The sequence below is a fragment of the Larimichthys crocea genome, chromosome X (genome assembly GCF_000972845.2).
Source record: "Larimichthys crocea isolate SSNF chromosome X, L_crocea_2.0, whole genome shotgun sequence".
Taxonomy (NCBI): Eukaryota; Metazoa; Chordata; class Actinopteri; family Sciaenidae; genus Larimichthys; species Larimichthys crocea.
Genome location: NC_040020.1, coordinates 23,306,115 through 23,328,268, shown reverse-complemented (window position 1 = coordinate 23,328,268; position 22,154 = coordinate 23,306,115). Strand labels below are relative to the sequence as shown.

Genomic DNA, 22,154 nt, shown 5'->3' with positions numbered 1-22,154 from the left:
TCTGGTCAGGTGTGTTCAGTCTGGGTCAGGTGTGTTCAGTCTGGGTCAGTGTGTTCAGGTCGTGGTTCAGTCTGGGTCAGGTGTGTTCAGTCTGGATCAGGTGTGTTCAGTCTGGATCAGGTGTGTTCAGTCTGGATCAGTTGTGTTTCAGTCTGGGTCAGGGTGTTCAGTCTGGATCCGGTGTGTTCAGTCTGGGTCAGGGTGTGTTCAGTCTGGATCAGGTGTGTTTCAGTCTGGGTCAGGTGTGTTCAGTCTGGGTCAGGTGTGTCGTCTGGGTCGGTGTGTTGTCGGTCAGTGTGTTCAGTCTGGGTCGTGTGTTCAGTCTGGGTCAGGTGTGTTCGTCTGGGTCGGGTGTTCAGTCTGGGTCAGGGGTGTTCAGGTGTGTTCAGTCTGGTCAGGTGTGTTCAGTCTGGATCAGTGTGTTCAGTCGGGTCAGGTGTGTTCAGTCTGGGTCAGGTGTGTTTCAGTCTGGATCAGGTGTGTTCAGTCTGGATCAGGTGTTTCAGTCTGGGTCAGGTGTGTTAGTCTGGATCAGGTGTGTTCAGTCTGGGTCAGGTGTGTTCAGTCTGGATCAGGTGTGTTCATTGGTCGGTGTGTTCAGTCGGGTCAGGTGTGTTCAGTCTGGGTCAGGTGTGTTCAGGTGTGTTCAGTCTGGGTCAGGTGTGCAGTGTAGGTGTTCAGTCTGGATCAGGGTGTTTCAGTCTGGATCAGGTTGTTAGTCTGGGTCAGGGGTGTTCAGTCTGGATCAGGTGTTTTCAGTCTGGGTCAGGGGTGTTCAGTCTGGATCAGTGTGTTTCAGTCTGGGTCAGGTGTGTTCAGTCTGGGTCAGGTGTGTCAGTCTGGGTCGGGTGTTCAGTCGGATCATGTGTGTTCCGTCTGGTCAGGTGTGTTCAGTCTGGGTCAGGTGTGTTCAGTCTGGGTCCGGGGTGTTTTCAGTCTGGGTCAGGGGTGTTCAGGTGTTCGTCTGGATCAGTGTGTTCGTCTGGGCAGGGTGTTCAGGTGTGTTCAGTCTGGGTCAGGTGTGTTCAGTCGGATCAGGGGTGTTCAGTCTGGGTCAGGGTGTCAGGTTCAGTCTGGGTCGGTGTGTTCAGTCTGTATCAGGTGTGTTCAGTCGGATCAGGTGTGTTCAGTCTGGTCAGGGTGTTCAGTTGGGTCAGGTGTGTCAGTCGGGTCAGGTGTGTTCAGTCTGGGTCAGGTGTGTTCAGGTGTGTCAGTCTGGTCAGGTGTTCAGCTGGGTCAGGTTTCGTCTGGGTCAGGTTGTTCAGTCTGGGTCAGGTTGTGTTCAGGGTGTTCAGTCTGGGTCAGGTGTGTTCAGTCTGGGTCAGGGGTGTGTTCAGGTGTGTTCAGTCTGGGTCAGGGTGTTCAGCTGGGTCAGTGTGTTCAGGTGTGTCAGTCTGGGTCAGGGTGTGTTCAGTCTGGGTCAGGTGTGTTCAGTCTGGTCAGGTGTGTTCAGTCTGGGTCAGGTGTGTTCAGTCTGGGTCAGGTGTGTTCAGTCTGGTCAGGTGTGTCGTCGGTCAGGGTGTTCGTCTGGGTCAGTGTGTTCAGTCTGGGTCAGGTGTGTTCAGTCTGGGTCAGGGGTGTTCAGTCTGGTCAGGGGTGTTCAGGTGTGTTGACATGTGTGACGACTGTTGAGCTGATTTGTTTTCTATTGTTGCAGAGGTCTCTGCACCTCGTGGGCGTTCCCCTGGACCACAACCTGGTCATCACCGTCGGCAACGAGCTGATTGGACCGCCTGGGTCTGCCCCTTACGCCATCATGACAGGTGCTCATTAATATTCATAATGGCCTTATTAATATTTATTGTTTTCATGAGTTTCACGGTTAAGTAAATAAACATGAAGGGAATCACGAGAGTCTAAACTTGGTGCTGATCCGTCCAGTCCAGTTAAAGACCCTGTTTCCATACAGAGACCACCCTTCTCGACCAGAGCGGAGCCGAAGCTGTGGCCGACCTCACAGCCGAAGTCGAGAACCAAGTCCGGACGGGAGCCAGGCCAAGAGTCGGGGACGGAGTAAGAGCCAGGCCAGGAGTAAGAGCCAGGCCCGCAGCAGAGTCGCAGTCCCGACCCAGCCGGGCAAGAGCCGCGGACGGACGCAGGAGTCACCGTCCCGACCAGCCGGGCCAAGAGCCGCGGACGGAGCAGGAGTCACAGTCCCGACCGGAGCCGGGCCAAGAGCGCCGGACGGAGCAGGAGTCCAGTCCGACGCCGCCGGGCCAAGAGCCGCGGACGCAGCAGGAGTCACAGCCCGACCGGAGCCGGGCCAAGAGCCCGGACGGAGCAGGAGTCCCAGTCCGACCGGAGCCGGGCCAAGAGCCGCGGACGCAGCAGGAGTCACAGCCCGACCGCAGCCGGGCCAAGAGCCGCGGACGGAGCAGGAGTCGGCTCCACAGCAGGTCCAGATCCAGATCCAGAGGGCGGAGCTACAGCAAAGCGGCGAGCCGTGGGCGCAGTAAAAGCCGGCCGAGGAGTCGCAGCGTGAGCAGCAGCTCGAGCTCCAGCAGCCACAGCGGAGATGACAGCACAGAGAAAACCAGGAAAGGGTTCAAAGAGCTGCAGATGGCTCGGACGCAGGAAAGAGTGGAGGATGTTGAGTCTGCCAACCAAGTCTATCCTGAGAACGCCAATGACTCCGAGGACTCACCATCACTCAGGGTAGGACTCAACACGCCCCATGAACATACAGAGACATGCTGACTGCAGTGTTGTTGTCATTTCATCATGTTTCATCTCTGATGATTTAATACTGTAAACATTACACATGTTGTTCCTTTGAAATCAAAGCTCGTCATGTGACCTGTCGGCAGAGGATCTGTGCTCAGAGGCTGTTTTGTTTCTGTGTTTCAGAGCTCAGACTCTCCCAGAGTCCAGAAGGTCCAACATTTGCCGGATGCCGACCAGCTGCTGCTGGCTGTTAAAGGCATGGGCCGCACAGGGTGGCCTCCATGCTGTCAGAGCTGCGCACTGACCCGCAGATGGCTCAACGCGCCAACCTCGACGCCGAGATCAAAGAGATCCTCAACCTGCTGGGGGGCAGGCCACGGGGGCCAAGGCTCTGGAGAAGATGGTGGACGACATCGAAGATGAAGAGGAGTTCCTGTACGGAGACTCGGAGGACCCAAACCTCCACCAGCGTCCGAGCCTATCCGACACCATGGCCTGGATCTGTACGGAGACGTGACGGAGGAGGCGCTGTACGGAGACTACCCGCCGCAGAAAGCCGCCATCGCTCAGGCGTATGGCCTCCCACTGGGGGCCTCGCCTCGCCTTCAGGCCACTCCCATCATGGGGGAGGTGGACATGAGGTACGTGAGCCAGCCCACGATCAGCCCCGACCAGAACATCACGGTCCAGATGTCGAACCCCGCCTATATGCCTGGGATGGAACCGCTGGAGGAGAGCGAGCGCCAGGCGCTGGAGAGTATGAGAAGATCCAGGACCTGTTGAAGACCATCGGCCTGGACTTGGGTGTGACCGAGATCAGCAAGATGGCCGCCCGGACCAAAGAGAGGCTTCATGGAAAAACAAGCCGCCTCCGAAGACGCCCACACGCTGCAGACGGTACTCCTCCGGGAGCTCGGACGGCAGCGCCGAAGCCGGGGCCGCAGGAGGCGAGCCACAGCGGCAGCTCCAGCTCCAGCAGCAGCAGCAGGAGTCGCAGCCGCGGGGGGGGGCAGCAGGAGCAGTGACAACAGCCGCCACAGGAAGAGCTCAGCTCCACCCAGACCTCACAAAGACAGAGACATAAAAGAGTCACGCATCGAGCCAAACGACACAGCGCCACCGCCACCGCCACAAAGAGCCGCCACCACCACCACACCAAAACCCTCGTCTCCACGCTTCTCCTGCTCCTGCCATGCCCATACCCACCTACCCCCCCTTGCAGGTCCATGGCATGATGCCCCCCACCCTCCCCCACCAGGTTACAGCCAGTATGGAAACTAACTTCCCTCACGCACCAGCAGTGGCCACCCATGTACCCGCCCCCCCAATGTGACCATGCCCCCCAGACTGGACGACGAGTTCCCCCCAACACTGCCCTAACAAACAGCCCTACACAAAGCGCCCCCTGACCGGGGTCAAAGGTCACGTGTGATCAGGTGATGTCATTAAAGGAATATTCCACCCTCTGAGGCCTTTTGAGCTTCGATTTAATTAGAGAGAATAAACAAGAGATGAAAGAGGGTGTTTGATGATGTCATTGTTGGTGTCCTCAGGTTTGGTGAAGAGTGTGTTCGGGACGCTGAGAAGGGAAAAGTCGGCAACAATGACAGGAGAGTGTCTGAGGGCAAACAACGAGAGTCAAAAACAAAAGGTTTGACCTTCATTCACACCTTCAGGCACGAAGCCAACACGTCACAAACACCTTGCTGTGACCAACCACCACTGATGAGGGAATGAAGGTAAACCAGGTGTCATCAGATTAGTCCACCTGACTGTTTGTCTGTGTGTTCAGGTTCTGGAGGAGAGGAGAAACGCTGAGCAGGAGAGAGAGATCAGGATGAAGAGAAAGAATATCTGATGAAGGAGCTGGGAGGCTCAGGAAGCAAACAAGGTGAGCTCACACAAGAGCTCTATGTTAGGGTCAGGGTTAAGGTGTGGGCTGTCGAGGTCACCTGTGGCTGTTGACTCCGCTCTTCATGTGAGTCGTTGGTGTCACCTCGGACAGAGTGGAGGTCATGCTGAGGTCTTTGTGAGCTGAGTATAACAGCCTTTCTTCTTGAGCGTGTTGGTTCAGATCATCGACTGTATGAAACAGAGCCGGAGACGCATATCTTGAACGTCCTCAGAATCCACAGACCCAGTGTGTTTTATGACATGTTTGTTGTTTTTAGGCGAGCTCTGAGGAAGAAGCGCCGGGAGAAGGGAGGCCACAAAGACCCTCTGCTGCAGGAGATCAGCCACCTGAAGAGGAGGTCATGACTCAGATCTCCAACCTGCGCAAGAGCATGAGACCGCCGAGAAGAAACGCAACGAGATCGACAAGGTGGCGCTCATCCTCGGCCTGGCCCATCAGCCCGGCCCCGCAGGACCAACAAGTGGCTAAGGAACAGGAGGACGAACTGCCATCGCCATCGAGAAGAAGAAAAGGATGCGGAGAGGATCCTGATGGCCGTCAGGCCGCCGGCAGCTCCATGATCAAGGTACAAACACCTGCAGAGGAGGTAAACACGGAAATACATACAGGTCATCATAGCTGGGCTCATTACTTTTTCTATTTTACTAACGAAGCTCTTCAGTTTCTCAGTAAAATGTATGTAAATTTGTGAAAAGAATAAGTTAAAGAAGTCGCAGGTATCAGGTCTGATTTCTGATGAAAACAGGGCTAAATATTAAAGCTGTGAACTGATGATTGTCTTCATTTACTAACCTGTAATGAAGCTTATTTCTGTTGTTAGCTGCTTTGACTTTGATACATTTGACTTGTTAGTTTGTGTTTTTTGTTAGCTCAGAATCAGCTGAAACAGGCGTCACTGTTCACTGAACAGTCAACACAAATGTACCTTCAGCTCTTCTCTCTGACAGGAAGGGGTGTTTGAACACTTAATGTTTCCTTCAAAATAGAACCAAAGTCCGACAGTGTGTGGAGGCTGCACAGCTAAAAATACAAGACAACAGCTGTGATTTCCAGAAATATAGTAACTCTGAAATAAAGTCAGATGAAGGCGGGGGCTGTTATAACTCTGTGTTGGAGACAGACGGGTCTGTTTTTGTTTTGTCGACCCTGGGCGGAGTGTTCTCATCACATTCAGTTCTAAAGAGTTCAGCTTCCAGAGAAAGTTAAATATCATAAACTTTACTTGACACATTGTCTGATCGTGTCCTGTCAGCTTGAACTTGGACAGCTCAGAATTAGACTTTTGTCTTTACAGCTTCAGTGATCATGATAGAAAGTTGAGTGCATCTTTGTAAAGTTCTTAAACTGTGAGTTTCACCTTTTTAAATATGAACGGCATTTGCAAGGTTGTAAAAAAACAAATGTACGTTCATTTGTTTCTTTCTGATGGGAAATTAAACGTTTAAAGCGTTAGAAGTTACTGTCCGTAAAAAAGCGACTGCTGGATTCTCAAAATTGTTCGATTAAATCTTCGAGGCTGGAATTCATTGAAGGTAAGGAACTTTTAAATCTTCAGTCGAGTTTTAAAGATGAACTTGAATGTTTTTGTCTGAGTGAATCTGTCCATTCCACCACCATGTTGACTCTCCTCCATCTTTGTTTCCTCAGACCAGAGGCCCCGCCGCCGTCAACAGTGTCTCGGACAAGCCCTCCACAGCTCCCCGGCTCCACCTCCCCCCGGAGCCGTTGTAATACTATGACGCAGGAAACCAGTGGTGCAAAAACTGTAACGTCACCTCTGGTTCCATGTTTGATTTTTTCACGCACTTGCACAGCAAAACACATCGAAAGGTTTGTAAGAGTTTTTCATATTTTTTTTTTTGTCATTTCCTGTCTGTCAGCTGTACAAGACTATGTCTTTGTTTTAAAAAAGGAGTTGGTTTGATATTCACACCTGTACAGTCCTTTACTTGTTTGTTCCTTTACATTTAATTTTTGGTTTCTCTTCACAGACTCTGAACCCGTACGACCGGCCTGGGCTTTTACTCCCACCAAAACCTCCAAGAACGCTTCGTCAGAAGAGAAGCTGACCAAACCAGCCAAGGTACTCGTACTGCACATCTCATTTCTGAAAAGTCGTCATGACGCTGTCTTTGCCAAGTGTTGATCCTAGTATATAATCCCTTGAATGATCTCTGTCTGAGTCCTGAATTTTGTTAGGCGTTCTCTTCTAGGTGGAGCTCGTGTGGTGATCTCTGCCTCTAATGAAAACATTGCTAACGAAGTGACAAAGGCTCGTGGATCCCAGAGGAAACTCCTGTCCACACTCCTGATGTCAATTCATTTGTTTTTCATGAGCCATCTACAAATGAGGCCTGGAATGTAACATACCGCAGTAACCTTTGGAAAGTGCTTTAACTTCTCATCACGTGTGTCCATCCTGTTTTTAGTACATTTCCTGTAGTACCCTGGTGTCACTGAGAAGTTCGCACTTTTCCATCGGTTACTGCTCTGAACAAAGAACACTGAACTATACATCATCTATTTTTTAAAATATTTCCTCGTAAAATGTTCTCCTCTAACCCTCTCCTGTCCAGACAGGTCCTGGAAATGAAACCGTCCATCAGGTAAACTGATTGACAGTTTATTTTTCGCCACCTGTGGGATTAAAATATATCGTGTGTGTTTTGCTGCAGGTTCGGAGTTCTTGCTGCCCGTCAGAGGATTCTTCTGCCTGCTATGTAAAGAGTTTTATGGAGATGCCATTTGTGCAGAAGAGCACGTCACCACACTGCTCACAATGAGAATACAAGGTATTTAATGAGGGGATGAACCGCTGAGTCAATGTTTGGTTTTCCTTTATAACTTCATCATGTTGACCTCTTTTGGACTTTTTGATGGTCATCACAGCTCAGACCTCGACCATTGTATATATCATGATTTAAAGCAGCATTATTCAAACTAGATGTCAAGTCAGTCCAATATGACCAGGCTCTAGTTGAAAGTACAAGTATTGTACATTTGAATGATCTGATTGGATCCAATGCAGTTCAGACCGCAAACAGAACGTAGTCCAGTAATTGGAAATGTTTTAATGATCTGAAGTTTAAAGGTTGGTTTGTTTGAGGAAAACACATCAACAACTTTTGCCTGACATCTCTCTGTCTTTCTGTTTTATGCCTCCTTCACCAGAAACAAATATACGAGAACCCCATGTATGAACAGGGGAAACCTGGACCGGCAGGCAGGACTGTTCAGAGACAAGTGGAAAGAACGCCAACATGAGGACGACGAGAGGTAAACAAAACAGGAGAAAAGTCCAAACACAAAAAGGAGAAAAAAGACAAGGAGAAAAAAAAAGAAGAGGACATCCAGAAGGAGGGAGATCTCAATTTAAGAAGGAAGAGGAGCACAGTTTAAGTCGATTACAAAGAGGAGATGGTAAAGACACCAAAAGTGTAAAAGAGGAGAAGCCTTCTTACAGCAAGAAGGATGAGAAATACCGGTACAGCAGAGAGGAAGAAGAGAGGGCTAAATACGGCAGAGGAGATGAGGACGACAGATACAAATATAGTAGAGAAGAAGAATGTCGGTACCGCTATCACAGGGGTGAAGGGGACCGATATGACGACCGGTCCAAATACGGACAGAGAGAAGATGAGGACAAGTAAAATACAGTAAATATTCAGATTTCAGATCCAAATATGACCGAGAGCGAGATGAAGGGAAACTTAAGGCTGAGAGGAGCTTTTAAAAAAAGCTGACCCAGATAAACCAGCAGGGAAACCAGAGGTCAGCAAGCTTGAACCTCCGCCAAAGTCCTACGACACGCCCCAAATCCTCTGTGGACCCAGTCCCGCCATGAGGGCTAAGCTCCGCAAGCAGAGCCAGGAAGCCAGCAAAACACCACCTGTGACCACTTCATTTGCAAAGTTCACATGGAAAAAGAAGGAGAACGTTCTGGCAAAGGAGGCGGCAAAAGTGGCCGCAGAGTTCATCAAGGAGGATGAAGCGGCTGTGAAGCAGAATCCAGTCTCTGCGGAGGACTCTTTTGCTAAATCTCTGGCTGTTGCCAAGGAGATTGCCCAGAAGCTTGGGGGCCAGCAGAACGTGCCTCCTCCCTGGGGATCTAACAGCGCTAACCGGGGAAGGATCCGGCCCAACCTCCCTGCACCTGCTGCAGTCCTGAGGAAAGCAACCATGATGGTAAACCTGCACCTCTGAATACCTTCCTCTCCATCAGACCTCAAAACACAGCTGTACTTGAATGTCCTTCAAAAGATGCACCGATATTCCCTGATCCTCTCACAAAGGCTCTAAATGCTCAGAACACACTGCTGGAAGCTAAACCTCAGCCACCAACCGGTAGACCTTGGCCAGTAGAAACTATGTCTGGACTTGTGGTTGCTAGAGTAGAGCCCTCTGAGGCTAAAGCCCCACCACCAGTGTCTCAACCTGCACCACTGGAAGTCAGACCTGCGCCAAAAGTGTCTCAGCTTGCACCAATTGAGGCGAAGCCACCTGAGGCTAAACCTCTGCCACCAGTCTTGAGACCTGCACCATTTGAGGTGAAACCGGCCCACCCTAAACCTGCTCCATCTGCGGCTAAACCGGCAATGATAAAGATAGTGTCTGATGTGGCAGCTCCCGGCGTCCCGGAAAGTGAGCAAACCCGTACGGTGTTCGTCAAGCCTCCACCTTTCACGACTATGGGTGACGGATCTCAGAAATCTGAAAAAGTTAAGAGTAACCTGGCTGCAGCCAAAGCCCAGCAATTATTTCACATCTTCTACAGCAGCGTTGGCCAATCAGGCGCCTCCTCCATCACCAAACCAACAACAGACGCCAAAGCTGATGGAAGTGCCACCAACAAAAGTCATCTTCCTACCCCGCAAGCTCAAAAACCACATGCTCAGCAACAGCCTTTTACCCAGTCTCAACCTCCAACTATGGTCTGTACATCTCCACAACTACAGTCAAATAAATCCCAGAGTCCCCAAACCAACCCAGAATCAGACATTCAGATCGCCTCTGTTTGGTCTTTGCAGTCTACCGCAGCTCCAACACCTGAGCTGTTGCTGACTCCATCCAAAACAACTTCAGAAACAACACAACCAAAACTAAATCACCCATCCCGGTCTGAGCCTCAGAGTGTACCCCAAAACCAGTCCTCCACTCTGAAATCTGAGTCCCAACTCATCACACAATCCATGTTGAAACCAACATGTCAAACTCAGTCCCAGCTCAAACTGACTACTCAAATCCAAACAGAGGCACAGTCTGAAACTGAACCAAAGCAGGACACCGAGCCCCTATCCTATCCACCATCCCAGTCTGAGGCTCAGAGTGTACCCCAAAACCAGTCCTCCACTCTGAAATCTGAGTCCCAACTCATCACACAATCCAAGCCTGTCAAGCCCACACTGACTACTCAAATCCAAACAGAGCCACAGTCTGAAACTGAACCAAAGCAGGACACCGAGCCCCTATCCTATCCACCATCCCAGTCTGAGGCTCAGAGTGTAGCCCAAAACGAGTCCATGACTTCTAAATCAGAGTCTCAATTCACTCCACAATCTGAGACTGCCGAGCTGGAACCAAATCAAATTCGGTACCAGCCCAAACTGACCCCTCAAATCCAAACAGAACTCCAGTCTGAAACGGAACCCTCGGCCCATCCAGAAACACATTCTGTCGCAGAACCTGAACCCAAACCGGGCCCCAAAACTAGAGGCAAGCCATTTCCGACAAAGAGAGTCCCTCCTGCCCCCACACCTGTCCGACAAACCAGATCCCAAACCAGATATCAGACCCGGCAGCAGCAGCAGCAAAGCCAGTCCGAGCCAGAACCTGAGCCGGCTTCAGGAGATTCTGACTCGGCAGCTTCAGAACCGAAGGAGGTGGACGTGTCAGATCCTGGCTCTGGTTTGCAGCCAGAGGATGGTGCACTCAGTGAGGGGGACCCTCAGCTGATGGAGATCACCTCTGAAACCCTGGGCCTCCCCTCCAACATGTCCTGTCTGAACTTTGAGTATGATTATAACTTTGAGTAGCAGCTCACAGGTTTCATCAGAACTGCTCACAGAGCCAGTATTTTGACTTGACTTTTAAAACACTGACCATCTGTTCAAAGGTCCGGTTTGATGTTTAGTGAAGCTTGTTCTGTCTTAGTCTGAGGTTTCAGGTTCATTCCTGTGGATCCAGTACAGAGATGGTCTATGTCTCGCCCTGCATGGCACGCAATCTTTTACTGATCCACAAAGACCCCGAAATGGACAAAACAAGAGTGAATCTGAAGGTGGACTGTTGTTGTGGACCTCCACTGTTGACCAGATGATATTTAGACATTTTTGTCATCCACAAACTCGATCCGTGTTTGTCAGATTTACTGTTGGTTTCAGTCTGCACGTAGGATTTCTGATGAACAGTGGAACTCTGCAGCACAGAGAGCTCTTATAATATACTTTGTACTAAAAGATCTGGGTCTGTTTTTCAGGGTTTCATCACTAAAGTGGTTCTAAACCAGGTCCTCTGTGGGCTCAGTGGTCATTTTAAAGGTTGTAAGACAATGAACAGAACAGGAAGGATGTGGTTTATTTTGTAGACACTCCTCTGATGAATCTCTGGATGTTGTTTACAAAATACAATACAAAATCATCAACTCTGTTTAAAGGTTCACCAGTGAAATGTTGAACCATGACAGCAAAGCTCTGCTGTCCACAGACTAGGTCATGTCGACACAGACAATCTTTGTTTGTCTGGTTCCCTGATCAGGTTTTGAGCTCCATCTTCTTATCTGGCTCTGTGAAGACAGTAGAAGATCAAATGAGTGTCTTTGTCAGCTGTTCTAAGATCAGATGTGTCCTCGTTCTTTTGTCCTCCTGAAGGTCGGGTTCTCAACATACTCTGTTGTTTCCTTTGTTACTGTTCAGAAAAAAAATCTCAGCACGGACCAAAACCAGCGCTGTCACTTTGAAAGTTAACTGCAGATCCAGGATTTGATTCGTGTGTGTGTATATATAAAAAAATTTAAAAAATCAGGTTTTCTCCCTGCCACATGTTGTGACACTGATCTGTGGTCAGTGTGTGAACGCAAATAAACTGTTAATTTAAGGGGTTTTGATAAGTCACTGAACAGCAGCTCTGTGTGCTGTGACTCTTCAACACAAGGCTTATAAGGTTACGGTTCATGCTTCAGTATACAAATGTAAGTTGTGTATGTTTTATATTTATACTACTACAGTCAAATGTTGGTGTTAATCTTCTGCACAGTTTTCATTCAGTGGAGTGAGTGACCAAGTGTGGACATGGAGTCTCCTGCAGATAGGGTAAACTGAGCAGCTTCATGGTTACAACACAGGATGAAAACTGTCAGTGTTGCAAACTACAAACTGTACTTGGCATGTTTCACCTGTGAAACAGCCTCCATGACTCCAGTGAGTCCTTGATGTTAACCCCTTCAAGTTGGACCATTTGATTAAGATTTAAAAGATGACTGCATAACAATTAGCGGCTAAAATAAAGTTTTATTTGAGCATGATGCAGAGTCGCCCTGGAGCAGAAAAAGCTTTTATTTAGTTTGCTGGCTGAAGTCGCTCGACAGCAAAGAAGCCAGAAAGAACATCAACAATATGAATATAGGAACTCTCAAAATTACAGCAAAACAGGGAGGCAGGACATCAGATGTCCATCAACTCCTGCAGAGAGCCGGCTTCTCAATAACAAACCAAAAATCTCATCCCAACACCGTCCTTTGAAAGAAAAAACAGAGCAGGAGGCAGTGTCTTTGCTCAGCAAATGATAATTGGTCAATCAGTTATTGCAGTGATACTTCAGAGACTGATGTCAGAATTACAGCTCCTACAGACATCTGCTCTACTCAAACCCATCAGAACCATTCCTCAGATGCATAGAAACATCCAGCTAATGTTAATAAATGTTGAATAAAACTTGTGTAAATTAAGGTGTGAAAACGTTGCAGAGGAAGTGATGCAATCATCTCTACTTTAATCTCAAACGAAGGCAGCCTCCATCATCCAAACAAATCAAGGCAGAAGGTGACAGACGACGGGATTTCTCTAAAAACATGACATGGACTAAGTCTGCAGATTACTAATCCCTTTTTTCTGTTTTTTTTTTTCGTTTTGTGATTTCTTTTAAAGCAGAAGCAGGAAACAAACAAGAATTTTGTTCTGTCAAAGATCACAAGCTGACAGACTTCGTCTGGAAAAGGTCCATCGCTATCGGATAGAAGAGACACCAAAACCACCGACATCCAGAACCAGGGCAGAGCTGAGGCGGGTTGGTACAGAAGAGACATCAGGCCACGACGAAGATGAGAAAAAACCTCAGCGGTCAGATAATCGAAAACTGAATTTTTAAATTTAAGTCACAAGAAACCAAACTAGTTTCACAACTTTTAAACTGGTTTGAAACTGGATTTATACTGGTCTTAACTCAATTTTACAATGGTTTCAGTTTAGGTTTGAACTGGTTTAGACTGGTGTCGTTTCAATCAGTGGTCTAAGACTGACATCAAACTGGTTTAAACTGGTTTGGTATCGTCTCAAACTAACTAAACTTTTTGAAGTTTTTTCTCAGAGTTAAAATCGCAAACTTATGCTCCTCTTGACCATCGTCTGCTTCCATACGGCGTCTTGAAAACACAGAAGGTAAATACAGGAAGTGGAGAAGCGAGTGCAGCTGTGGTTGGGGGTTTGGGGGGAGGTACGGTTGAAGAAGGACGTCCCTCTGATCGTCTCCCATCCGTCCTGATGTTCTCAGGTGGCGTCGGATGGTCATGAGGAGGGGGCTTGGCCTTGGCGGGGCCTGACTCGTCCTCTCTCTCATCCCTCGACTCTGGGAGGTTTGTGTCCGTCTGATTCAGTCGAAGGGGCTAAAGTCCCTCTCCAGGTTCTCAGACTCGTCGTCGTCAGAGAAGAAGTCGTCCTCGTCGATGTCGTCCTCGTCGTAGTCCTCATGCCACTCAGGAACATACTCTTCATCATACTCGTCGTCCTCGTCCTCCGCCTCCTCGCCACCCTCTTCGCCCGTGTTGTTGTTGTTGTCTGAGTCTCCAGAGTCCGACGCTCGTTCCAACTTCGACCTGAACAAAAGAAAAACATCAGCATTAGCGAACATGTCGCATATTCAAGTACAGAAGAGAGCGGGGCTCGCTCAACTGTGATTGGAGCACGTAAAGCTATAACAAATAATATTTTAGTGAAAGTACCTCAAATGTGAGCAGAAGTACTCAAGTAAAAGTACTTAGTTACTTTAGTGTGTAGACATGAGTCATGATCTGATTGACTCACACTTTGTTGGTGTCGGTGTGGTTGGACAGGTTCGAGGCCTGCGTGGATTCTGGTTCCTGGCTGCTCTTGGACTGATAACCAACCCTGAAGTCCTGGGACAGACAGGAAACGGTCACAATAAAATACAGGAAGTCATCAAAGTAAAAGAGAAAAAAAACTGGAGGCTGGTTCTGAGCCAGTTTAAGACATACCTAAGACTAAGACCTAAGATTGGTTTCAGACTGGTTCTACCTGGGTGGAGTGCTGCAGGATGGCCAGCAGGCGCTCCTGGATGCGTCGGATCAGTTCCAGTCCGGTGCTGAGGTGTTCTGGTTTCAGCAGCCGGACACACGAGGCCAGGTCAGTGCACTGCAACAGAGTCTCTTCTGGGAACAGAACCAGCAGAGAACAGGGTCAGACCAGATCCAGCTGCAGACCCGGTCCAGAACAATGAGAAGGTGTCTCACCGAGCAGGATCTGCAGGGCGTTGGTGTGCAGGTCCAGAGCCTCTGTCTGCTGCTCCATCACGTCCATCTTCTCAGTCTCCTGGTTGTAGTAGCTGTAGACGCAGGAGTAGGCCAGCACCTGCAGACAGAGAGCAGGTAAAGTAAACGCACTGTGACAGTCAGCTGATGAAGAAGAGGAGGATAAAGATTGTGTTACCTTTCGAGCCTGAGCGAGAACTTTACAGGCATCAATGACGAAGGTCAGAGACTTCATCTGCAGAGCCTCGTTAATGGATGACACCTTGTTCTCCAGGTTCACGGCAAAGTCCTGCCAGACCAAACCCAGGGAGACAAATCACTATCAGATATCCTGCTTCTTCACAATAAAAGTCTGCCCCCTGCTTCACTAGAAATTATAATAATAGTAATAATGATCAAACCTTGGCCTGGTGGTGGAAGGTGCATCTCTCATTGTAATCCTGGAACTTCTTTTCCTGCCGTGCTGCCTTACTCACCTGAAACATCAAAATAACAAATGATATAAATGAAATCAGAAACATGTGGTCTCATTTTTAAAAGCCTTCATTTGATTTGTGGAGACCATTAAATTAATTATTATTATTATACATATTTATTAATCAGTTTGATGATTTTGAATCAGATTCATGATTCTAGTCTCTGATTGGATGATTCATGTACAGACTGTGATCATGTGACGTGTTTGGACCAACCATGGCGGAGCAGTTGTAATAATCTTTGTGTGTCGGTTTCCATGGTTTCAGACAGCGCCAACAGAAACCGTGGTTGCACTTGGCACAGGTCATACTGAGGACACAAAGCATCATCATTGTCATGTGTTATGACATCATCAATTTCATCATGTGTTATGACATCATAACGTACTGCAGACAGCCCTCGTTCTTCTCGATCTGGGCCTGGCAGCTCGGGCAGCGTTTGGAGATCAGCTTGGCCAGATGTTTGCTCTGAGCCTCCATGCTCATCCCTTCATAGTATCCTCCATCATCCATCCACTGAGACATGTGGCTGCAGCTGGCCGGGTAGTGGGCCTGGAGGGGACACGGGAGGATGGTGAGACAACCATCAAACACACTGAGCACCGGTTCTCTGGTTTACAACAGTAAACATGGATAGGACACTCTGAATTGTTACTGGTGGATAGACTTTTTTAAACGTTTCAGTTTTAGGCTGCAAATCAAAGAAGTTACCATTTATGGTCACGTGTCCACCGAGGGTAAAAGAAATATGTGGAACTTTCATTTCCAAACTCACAATCAGACGTATGTCTTATTTGAACATGTCGCTCACGGTCAGGGTGGGATCCATGAGAGGCCGTAGCATAGCCTGACCTTTGCTGATTGGCTAGAGAAAGTCACGTGATTCTTCTCATTTGTTGACACGCAGGGCGTCATTTTAAAAAGGAAGTGACCATATATGGCTCCTCACCTGATAAAGGGTTAAACATGTGTGTGTGATGATGACCTCTGACCTCAAAGAACAGTGTGTGTGTGTTGACCCCTGACCTCTGGGAAGTTGCAGCTGAAGCAGGACGACCAGCAGCACTTGGAGCACGTCCCCATGCTGCCCATGTTCTCCTTACAGAGGATCTGATCACAGCCCTGAGGGTTGGTGCACCACGTCAGGTTGGAACAACACTCGACGTAACCTCTCAGCAAGGCATTCTCATACTGAGGAAGTGAGGGAGGAGAGGAGGAGAGGAGAGGAGGCGAGAGAGGAGAGAGAGGAGGAGAGGAGGCGAGAGGAGAGGAGGAGGGAGAGGGAGAGCGGAGAGGAGAGGACGGAGGGAGGAGGAGAGGGGAGATGGAGGAGGAGGGGGAGGAGAGGAGGGAGAGGAGAGGAGAAGGAGAGGAGAGGAGAGGACGGACGGAGGAGGAGGAGGAGGAGAGGAGGAGAGGAGGAGAGGAGTAGAGAGAGGTGAGGCACTGGGAGGAGAGGAGAGGACGAGACGGAGAGGAGAGGAGGCAAGAGGAGGAGGAGGAGGGACGAGGAGAGGAGGGGCGGAGGAGAGGAGAGGGAGGGGCGAGGAAGGAGAGGAGGAGAGGAGAGGAGGAGGGAGAGGAGGGAGAGGAGAGGAAGAGGAGAGGAGAGGAGGAGAGGAGAGGAGGGGAGTGAGGAGGAGAGTGGAGGGAGAGGGGAGAGGAGAGGAGAGGGGGAGGAGGAGAGAGAGGAGAGGAGGAGGAGGGGAGAGGTGAGGAGAGAGGGAGGAGGAAGAGGAGGTAGAGGAGGAGAGGAGAGGAGAGGAGGAGAGGAGGAGAGGAGGAGAGGAGAGGGAGGCGGAGAGGAGAGGAGAGGAGGAGAGGGAGGAGGAGAGAGGAGGAGAGGAGGAGAGGAGAGAGAGGAGGAGGAGAGGAGAGAGAGGAGGAGAGGGAGGGAGGAGAGGTGAGGGGGAGCGGAGGGAGGAGAGGTGAGGAGGGAGAGAGGAGCGGAGAGGAGGAGGAGGGAGGCGAGGGAGAGGAGGAGAGGAGAGGAGGAGAGGAGAGGAGGCGATGGGGAGGAGAGGTGAGGAGGGAGAGGAGAGGAGAGGAGGAGGAGGAGAGGATGAGGAGACGGGAGGAGGAGGAGAGGAGAGGAGAGGAGGAGGAGGGAGAGAGGAGGAGAGGAGAGGAGGAGAGGAGGGAGGGAGAGGAGGAGAGGGAGGAGGAGAGGTGAGGAGGAGAGGAGGGAGAGGAGGAGAGGAGAGGAGAGGGGGGAGGAGGGAGGAGGAGAGGAGGAGAGAGAGGAGGAGAGGAGAGGGAGAGAGGAGGAGGAGGAGGAGGGGAGGAGAGATGAGGAGAGAGAGAGGTGAGGAGGAGAGGAGAGGAGTAGGGGAGAGGAGGAGAGGGATGAGGAGGAGAGGAGAGGAGCGGGGCGGAGGAGGAGAGGAGGAGGAGTGGAGGAGGAGAGGTGAGGAGGAAGAGGAGAGGAGGAGAGGAGAGGAGGAAGAGGAGGGGAGATGGGAGAGGAGAGGTGAGGAGGAGAGGAGAGGAGAGGAGAGGAGAGGAGAGGAGGAGAGGAGAGGAGAGGTGAGGAGGAGAGGAGAGGAGAGGAGGAGTCAATAAACGTTATGACCTTGTTTGCAATCTGTACGGTCAGGTCGTCATGGTAACAGATGAGGCAGCTTTACCTTGGCGATGGTGTCTTTGTCCGTGAGGATGTTGAGGAAGAACATTGAGGTGGGCTGAGCCTGGCAGTCTGTGATTGGACAGTCACAGTTCATCACTAGGTTCTGTTCAATCCTCGCCGTCAGGTACTCCTGCCAGCACGACTGCAGGACAAAAGACACAGAGTCATAACCGGGACATCAGCTGAAAGAGACAGTCTGTCTCTTTAAAGTCTGACCTGGCAGCAGTAGTGCATGCAGCTCAGTGAGGGGACCGGCTCGGTGGCGGCGGTTCTGGGACTCAGGCAGACGGGGCAGGTGACGGCCGGGCTTGGTGGTGGCTGAGGGTTTCGGAACTTTAGCCCAGCGGCCATGATGAGGGCTTCAGGGTCGTCGGTGTATCGCTGCAGGAGCAGGTCCACATTCCACTTACAGTGAACCAGAAGGTGCTCGGCCCGGTCCAGGTCCAAACTCAAAGTCCCTGACACCTGAGGGGACAGAGGGAGACAAGATCAACTGTCTGACACCTGAACACACCTGAGACTGACACCGATACATGACACACATCAGCTAATGTCACGAGACACGATGTCTCTGAGTCTGTGGTGGTCTTATCCTGTCACTGCTCACATTATATTGAGCTCAGACTGATCGGGATACATTTAAACAAACTTTACTGACCTGTTGGACTGTCCTTTGCATCAGCTGACGGACCTCCTCCTGCGTCATCGTCCGACCCATCGAGAACAGAACCGCGTCCAAAACTCCGTCCTCTAACTGCCGCGGCATTGACATCAGACTACAACAAAGAAGTTCACAGATCAGCTTCACGAGATGAACCAGAACGAGCCATCAGTCCATGTCTCTCCCATGTCACCACATGGTTGTCGCTGCGTTTTCTCTGACCAGTCTTCACTGTCCAATGAGAAGGGTTTAAATATGAAATAAATTCTGATGTGGATCATTGTTGGGTAAGTTTGTGTTCATTAAAATGATACTTTTTATAAATAAGGTCATTATTAACTCATATTTTGAACAGTAGCTGCTGACAGTTTGATGTTTCTGTGGCTTAAATAATTGTAAATTTTATGAATTCAAAATGAGGCAACAAGCAGGATTCAAAGTTTAAATCTCATCTTTATTTTCTTGTTATAGAAAATTAAACATTTTGACATTTTGGGTGTTTTGAAGCTGATTCATGACCTGACAGTTTGTTTGAATGTGAACAGAAACTGACCTCACCTCAGAGAACAGAGAACAAAGTGTTACATGTAAACTTTAAAACAGAATCAAACACGCTTCTTTAACACAGATGATGATGAACTGAATTAAATTAAACACAAACAGAGTTAACCCTGTGTGTAAGGTCAGAGGTCTCGCTCACACCTGATGTCAGCCACGCTGTCTGCGCCGTCCTTCCTAATCTCGGTCCGGCTGAAGGAGAACTGGGCCTGGCCTTTCTGTGGCGTGGATGGGTCCTCTGGCAGGAACTCAACAATGTGCGGGTTCTCCTCATTGCGTCGGACGCAGCCTTTGCTGATGACATGCATGATGCAAGACAGGACGTCGCTGGTGCTGCAGCTGAAGCGTCCTGTTCCCGGAGAGCGAGACGCTTCCTGTTTCTGACACGAGTCCAGAACCTGGAGGGAGCCGTCAAAGTCTCAGTGATGTCAGAGACATATTCATGGTGAAACACAAAGGTTCAATCTGGAACTACAGTTCCTGTGTGTACCTTGAACACCAGGTTGTCGATGTGCATCTCCTTCTCCTGCTTCATGATGTGGACGATCAGACAGTAGATGTAGTTCCTCTTCCTCTCCAGTGTGCCGGCGGCATCCTCATCCACGTTCAGGTATGTCTGTCTGGGCAGTAGCTGGACTGATGCCGGGGTGCCCTCCAGACTACGAGCCACCACCATCTGGTTCAGCTGCAACACACCTGAGAGCAGACCAGGGGGGAAACATTTAGATCAGGTGAGAGGAGGATGATGATAAAGGACAAAGCGTCAGTGTCTGACCCTGACTCGGCTCGTCAGGCTTGCTGCAGATCAGCGGTCCTCCGTCAGCAATGAGCGGCAGCAGAGCGTGAAGCAGGACAGCGGCGGACAGCCCGGTCGCCTGCAGCAGAGCGTCAACGTGTACCTCCTGCAGGGACGCACAGAGAGCCGACTGTCACATACCACGGGAGGAAATCTGACAGTATGTTTGTGTCTGCGTGTCTGCGCGTTACCTCATGCATGTTGAAATGCAGCAGGATGAACATCTGCAGTGTTGACACGTGAAGCGTCCAGCAGCCAAACTGCAGCTCAGCGTGACCGAGCCACGTCCACTGCAGACGGCGAGGCTTCGAGTGACTCAGACCGTACATGAACTGACCTGAAGGACACACACACACACACACACACACACACACACACACACATTAAATAGACACACACATTACACACACACACGTTACAGACAGTTGATGTCAACAGTTTGTTCATAAAGATTCTGAACTTTGTTTAAACTGACTTAACCCTGGTCACCTGAACTGTGACTCACTGTGGGTGTAGAACTGGGTGAACTGGTTCAGGTAGGAGCAGAGTTCAGCTGGAAAATGTTTCGTCGGTTCTTCCAGGAAGCAGAGCGAAGACACGGCCCAGCAGCGTGGAGACAGAACCAGGACCTGGACCTCTGCCTCCTCCTCTGACTCTGCCCACTCCTCCTCCATCATCTACAGCAACACAAGAAGGATATATGTATACATCAAACTCCTCGATTTCTGTCTGATTGAAACCCTTTATGATCAGATTTATGTATTTGTCGTTTCACATGCTACTCGTCACTTATCAGAGGCTGTGGACACAGAAAAGCTGTGATGTCCAATCAAGCCTCAAGGAGGTTTGGTGGGTTTTTTGCGGACCTGGTCGTGTTCTTGAAGGCAGCGGTCCAGCTGCTGCAGGCGGTATAGGTGAAACTCCTGCTGCAGCTCGGCCGACTCGCTCAGGTTCTTCAACATCTGCTGAGGGAAGCGACTCGGGAAACAGCTGCCGATCTGTTCGATGACGGCTGTCTCCAACCACACGTTCCCCTGAGCCAGCAGCCGGTCACCCAGGTAGTACCTGGATAGAGAGACACACATTGTGAGATTTCAGAACCTCCTGTTTGGACCGTTACTGGTGTCGTGGCGTTTAGACCTGTAGAAGTGCTCAAAGGTGTTGGCGAGCTCAAGGCCCGACAGGAAGAGCATCGGCTCCAGAAACTGCTGCAGCCGCTCCAGAGTCTCCACGCTGCCACACGCCGCTCCACTGGCCTGGATCATCTGGTCGATGTACTGAGCAAAACGCTCACTCACCTGCACGACACAGCATCACATACAAGTCAACGCAACCCTGAGCAGAGTCAAAATGAACAATTCGATTTTAGATTATTCTACTTTTTCTGTTTGAGTCATCTTTAATCTAGGATTAAGCCTGTGTTAAGTCTGATTCATCAGCATGTATCTGAAGACAAAGAGTTGAACTAAGCCATGTTTAAGTCTGACTTAAAGCGGAGTTGAGGTTTGTGGTGTAGAATTATATGCGTGGCTCTTAAACCAAACTTAAATCTGGTTTAGACCAGATCTAGGCCTGGTTTACACCTGAGGTGAGTTACCTAACTCCGTCAGGGCTTACATGCATGGCTCTGAGGATAGAGAGCTGCAGCAGGGCAGCGGAGAAGCCGTGTCGGAGGGCGAGGACGAAGGCGGTCTGCTGTCCGAACAGTTCCTCCATGGCATTCTTCAGCTGCAGGTACAGACCCCGGTACCGTTCCACAAAGTCTGGAAGACTGCAGCTGGACTCCAGAAACTTCTTCACCTGAGGGGGGACGGGTCAAGTTTAAGATTCACCAACACCATGAGGGTTCATCTGAGGACATATCGACAAATGTAGCCTAACTTTGGAGCGTTCTTTTTTTTTTGTGATCAAATTTTTATTTTATTTTATTTTAAGGAACAACAACAACAACAACAACAACAACAACAACAACAACAACAACAACAGCAACAACAACAGCAAGCCATAACTGTAGAGCGTTCTTTAACCGCCTTCATGACAAGCTAACATGACATATTCGGTAGCAATGGACGCCTCAGGTCTTCTAGTTTATGTGAAACCGGTAAATTGAGATGCCACAGCCTCTGAACCACATTAGTGTCGGACTGAGAGGCTCAGGTGATGGTGTTTTACCTGGCGCTGTACCACACCCTGCCAACAGAGGGCGATCCCCGCAATGCTGCTGCTGCTCTTCACTTTAAGTTTGGCCGAGGAGGACGAGGAGGAAGAAGAAGCGGCAGCAGAGTCTTTGTTTTTACCCTCTTTACCATCTGAAAGACACATTTAAAACAAAGTGGTTGGTTTTCTGACTGAAGCTCGTCTTCACTGATAAACACTGTAAAAATGAAACGGATGAAAACTGCAGCCAGAAACATAAAAATAAGCAGTGCCCCTGTTCTGTCCTTCTTTTCCATCTGAAAAGAAAACATCAGTGTCACGACCACAATGAGAACAGGAAGTCAGCGGTAACAATAAGAGCAGTCCAAACTGAAAGAAAAAGATGGGAGTACGTTTCCTGAACGTTTCAGTGTCAATGTCAGTTCAGACGAGGAGGAGAAACGTCAGCCGGCGCCCCCTGCTGGACCGAAGTCTGTGTTGTTTTAACATTGTGTTTCATGTTTTAACACTAAACAAGTTCCTCAAACATCCACTGGGGGCTGGC

At 49.7% G+C, this 22,154-nt stretch overlaps 2 protein-coding genes across 4 annotated transcripts in view; one reads left to right on the top strand and one right to left on the bottom strand.

Moving 5' to 3' along the window:
- The first annotated feature begins 8,419 nt into the window (after positions 1–8,419).
- On the top strand, positions 8,420–11,367 carry LOC113746550 (flocculation protein FLO11-like). Its single transcript, XM_027282634.1, has 2 exons — positions 8,420–8,764; positions 8,872–11,367. The coding sequence occupies exons 1-2, from the start codon at positions 8,420–8,422 to the stop codon at positions 10,609–10,611; spliced, it is 2,085 nt and encodes a 694-aa protein (XP_027138435.1). The 3' UTR covers positions 10,612–11,367.
- A 1,169-nt stretch (positions 11,368–12,536) lies between these two features.
- Positions 12,537–22,154, bottom strand: part of cul9 (cullin 9) — a 23,876-nt gene continuing 14,258 nt past the window's right edge. For all 3 annotated transcript variants that reach the window (XM_027282895.1, XM_027282896.1, XM_027282897.1), the window contains 21 exons: positions 21,626–21,762; positions 21,071–21,253; positions 20,594–20,751; positions 20,320–20,518; positions 19,959–20,130; positions 19,645–19,790; positions 19,433–19,559; positions 19,148–19,353; positions 18,802–19,055; positions 18,097–18,214; positions 17,655–17,903; positions 17,440–17,580; positions 15,839–16,003; positions 15,201–15,364; positions 15,029–15,122; positions 14,738–14,812; positions 14,515–14,625; positions 14,319–14,436; positions 14,104–14,237; positions 13,873–13,964; positions 12,537–13,664 (listed from right to left, as the gene is read on the bottom strand). In XM_027282895.1, coding sequence (XP_027138696.1) covers positions 13,442–13,664; positions 13,873–13,964; positions 14,104–14,237; positions 14,319–14,436; positions 14,515–14,625; positions 14,738–14,812; positions 15,029–15,122; positions 15,201–15,364; positions 15,839–16,003; positions 17,440–17,580; positions 17,655–17,903; positions 18,097–18,214; positions 18,802–19,055; positions 19,148–19,353; positions 19,433–19,559; positions 19,645–19,790; positions 19,959–20,130; positions 20,320–20,518; positions 20,594–20,751; positions 21,071–21,253; positions 21,626–21,762 — 3,266 coding nt within the window. In that variant the 3' untranslated portion in view covers positions 12,537–13,441. The remainder of the gene's footprint in view (positions 13,665–13,872; positions 13,965–14,103; positions 14,238–14,318; positions 14,437–14,514; positions 14,626–14,737; positions 14,813–15,028; positions 15,123–15,200; positions 15,365–15,838; positions 16,004–17,439; positions 17,581–17,654; positions 17,904–18,096; positions 18,215–18,801; positions 19,056–19,147; positions 19,354–19,432; positions 19,560–19,644; positions 19,791–19,958; positions 20,131–20,319; positions 20,519–20,593; positions 20,752–21,070; positions 21,254–21,625; positions 21,763–22,154) is intronic.

Coding starts and splice junctions, on each gene's coding strand:
- LOC113746550 (XM_027282634.1), top strand. CDS start 8,420: ATGAGGGCTAAGCTCCGCAAGCAGAGCCAGGAAGCCAGCAAAACACCA. Junction 8,765..8,871: donor TGAGGAAAGCAACCATGATG/GTAAACCTGCAC, acceptor CCTCTCACAAAG/GCTCTAAATGCTCAGAACAC.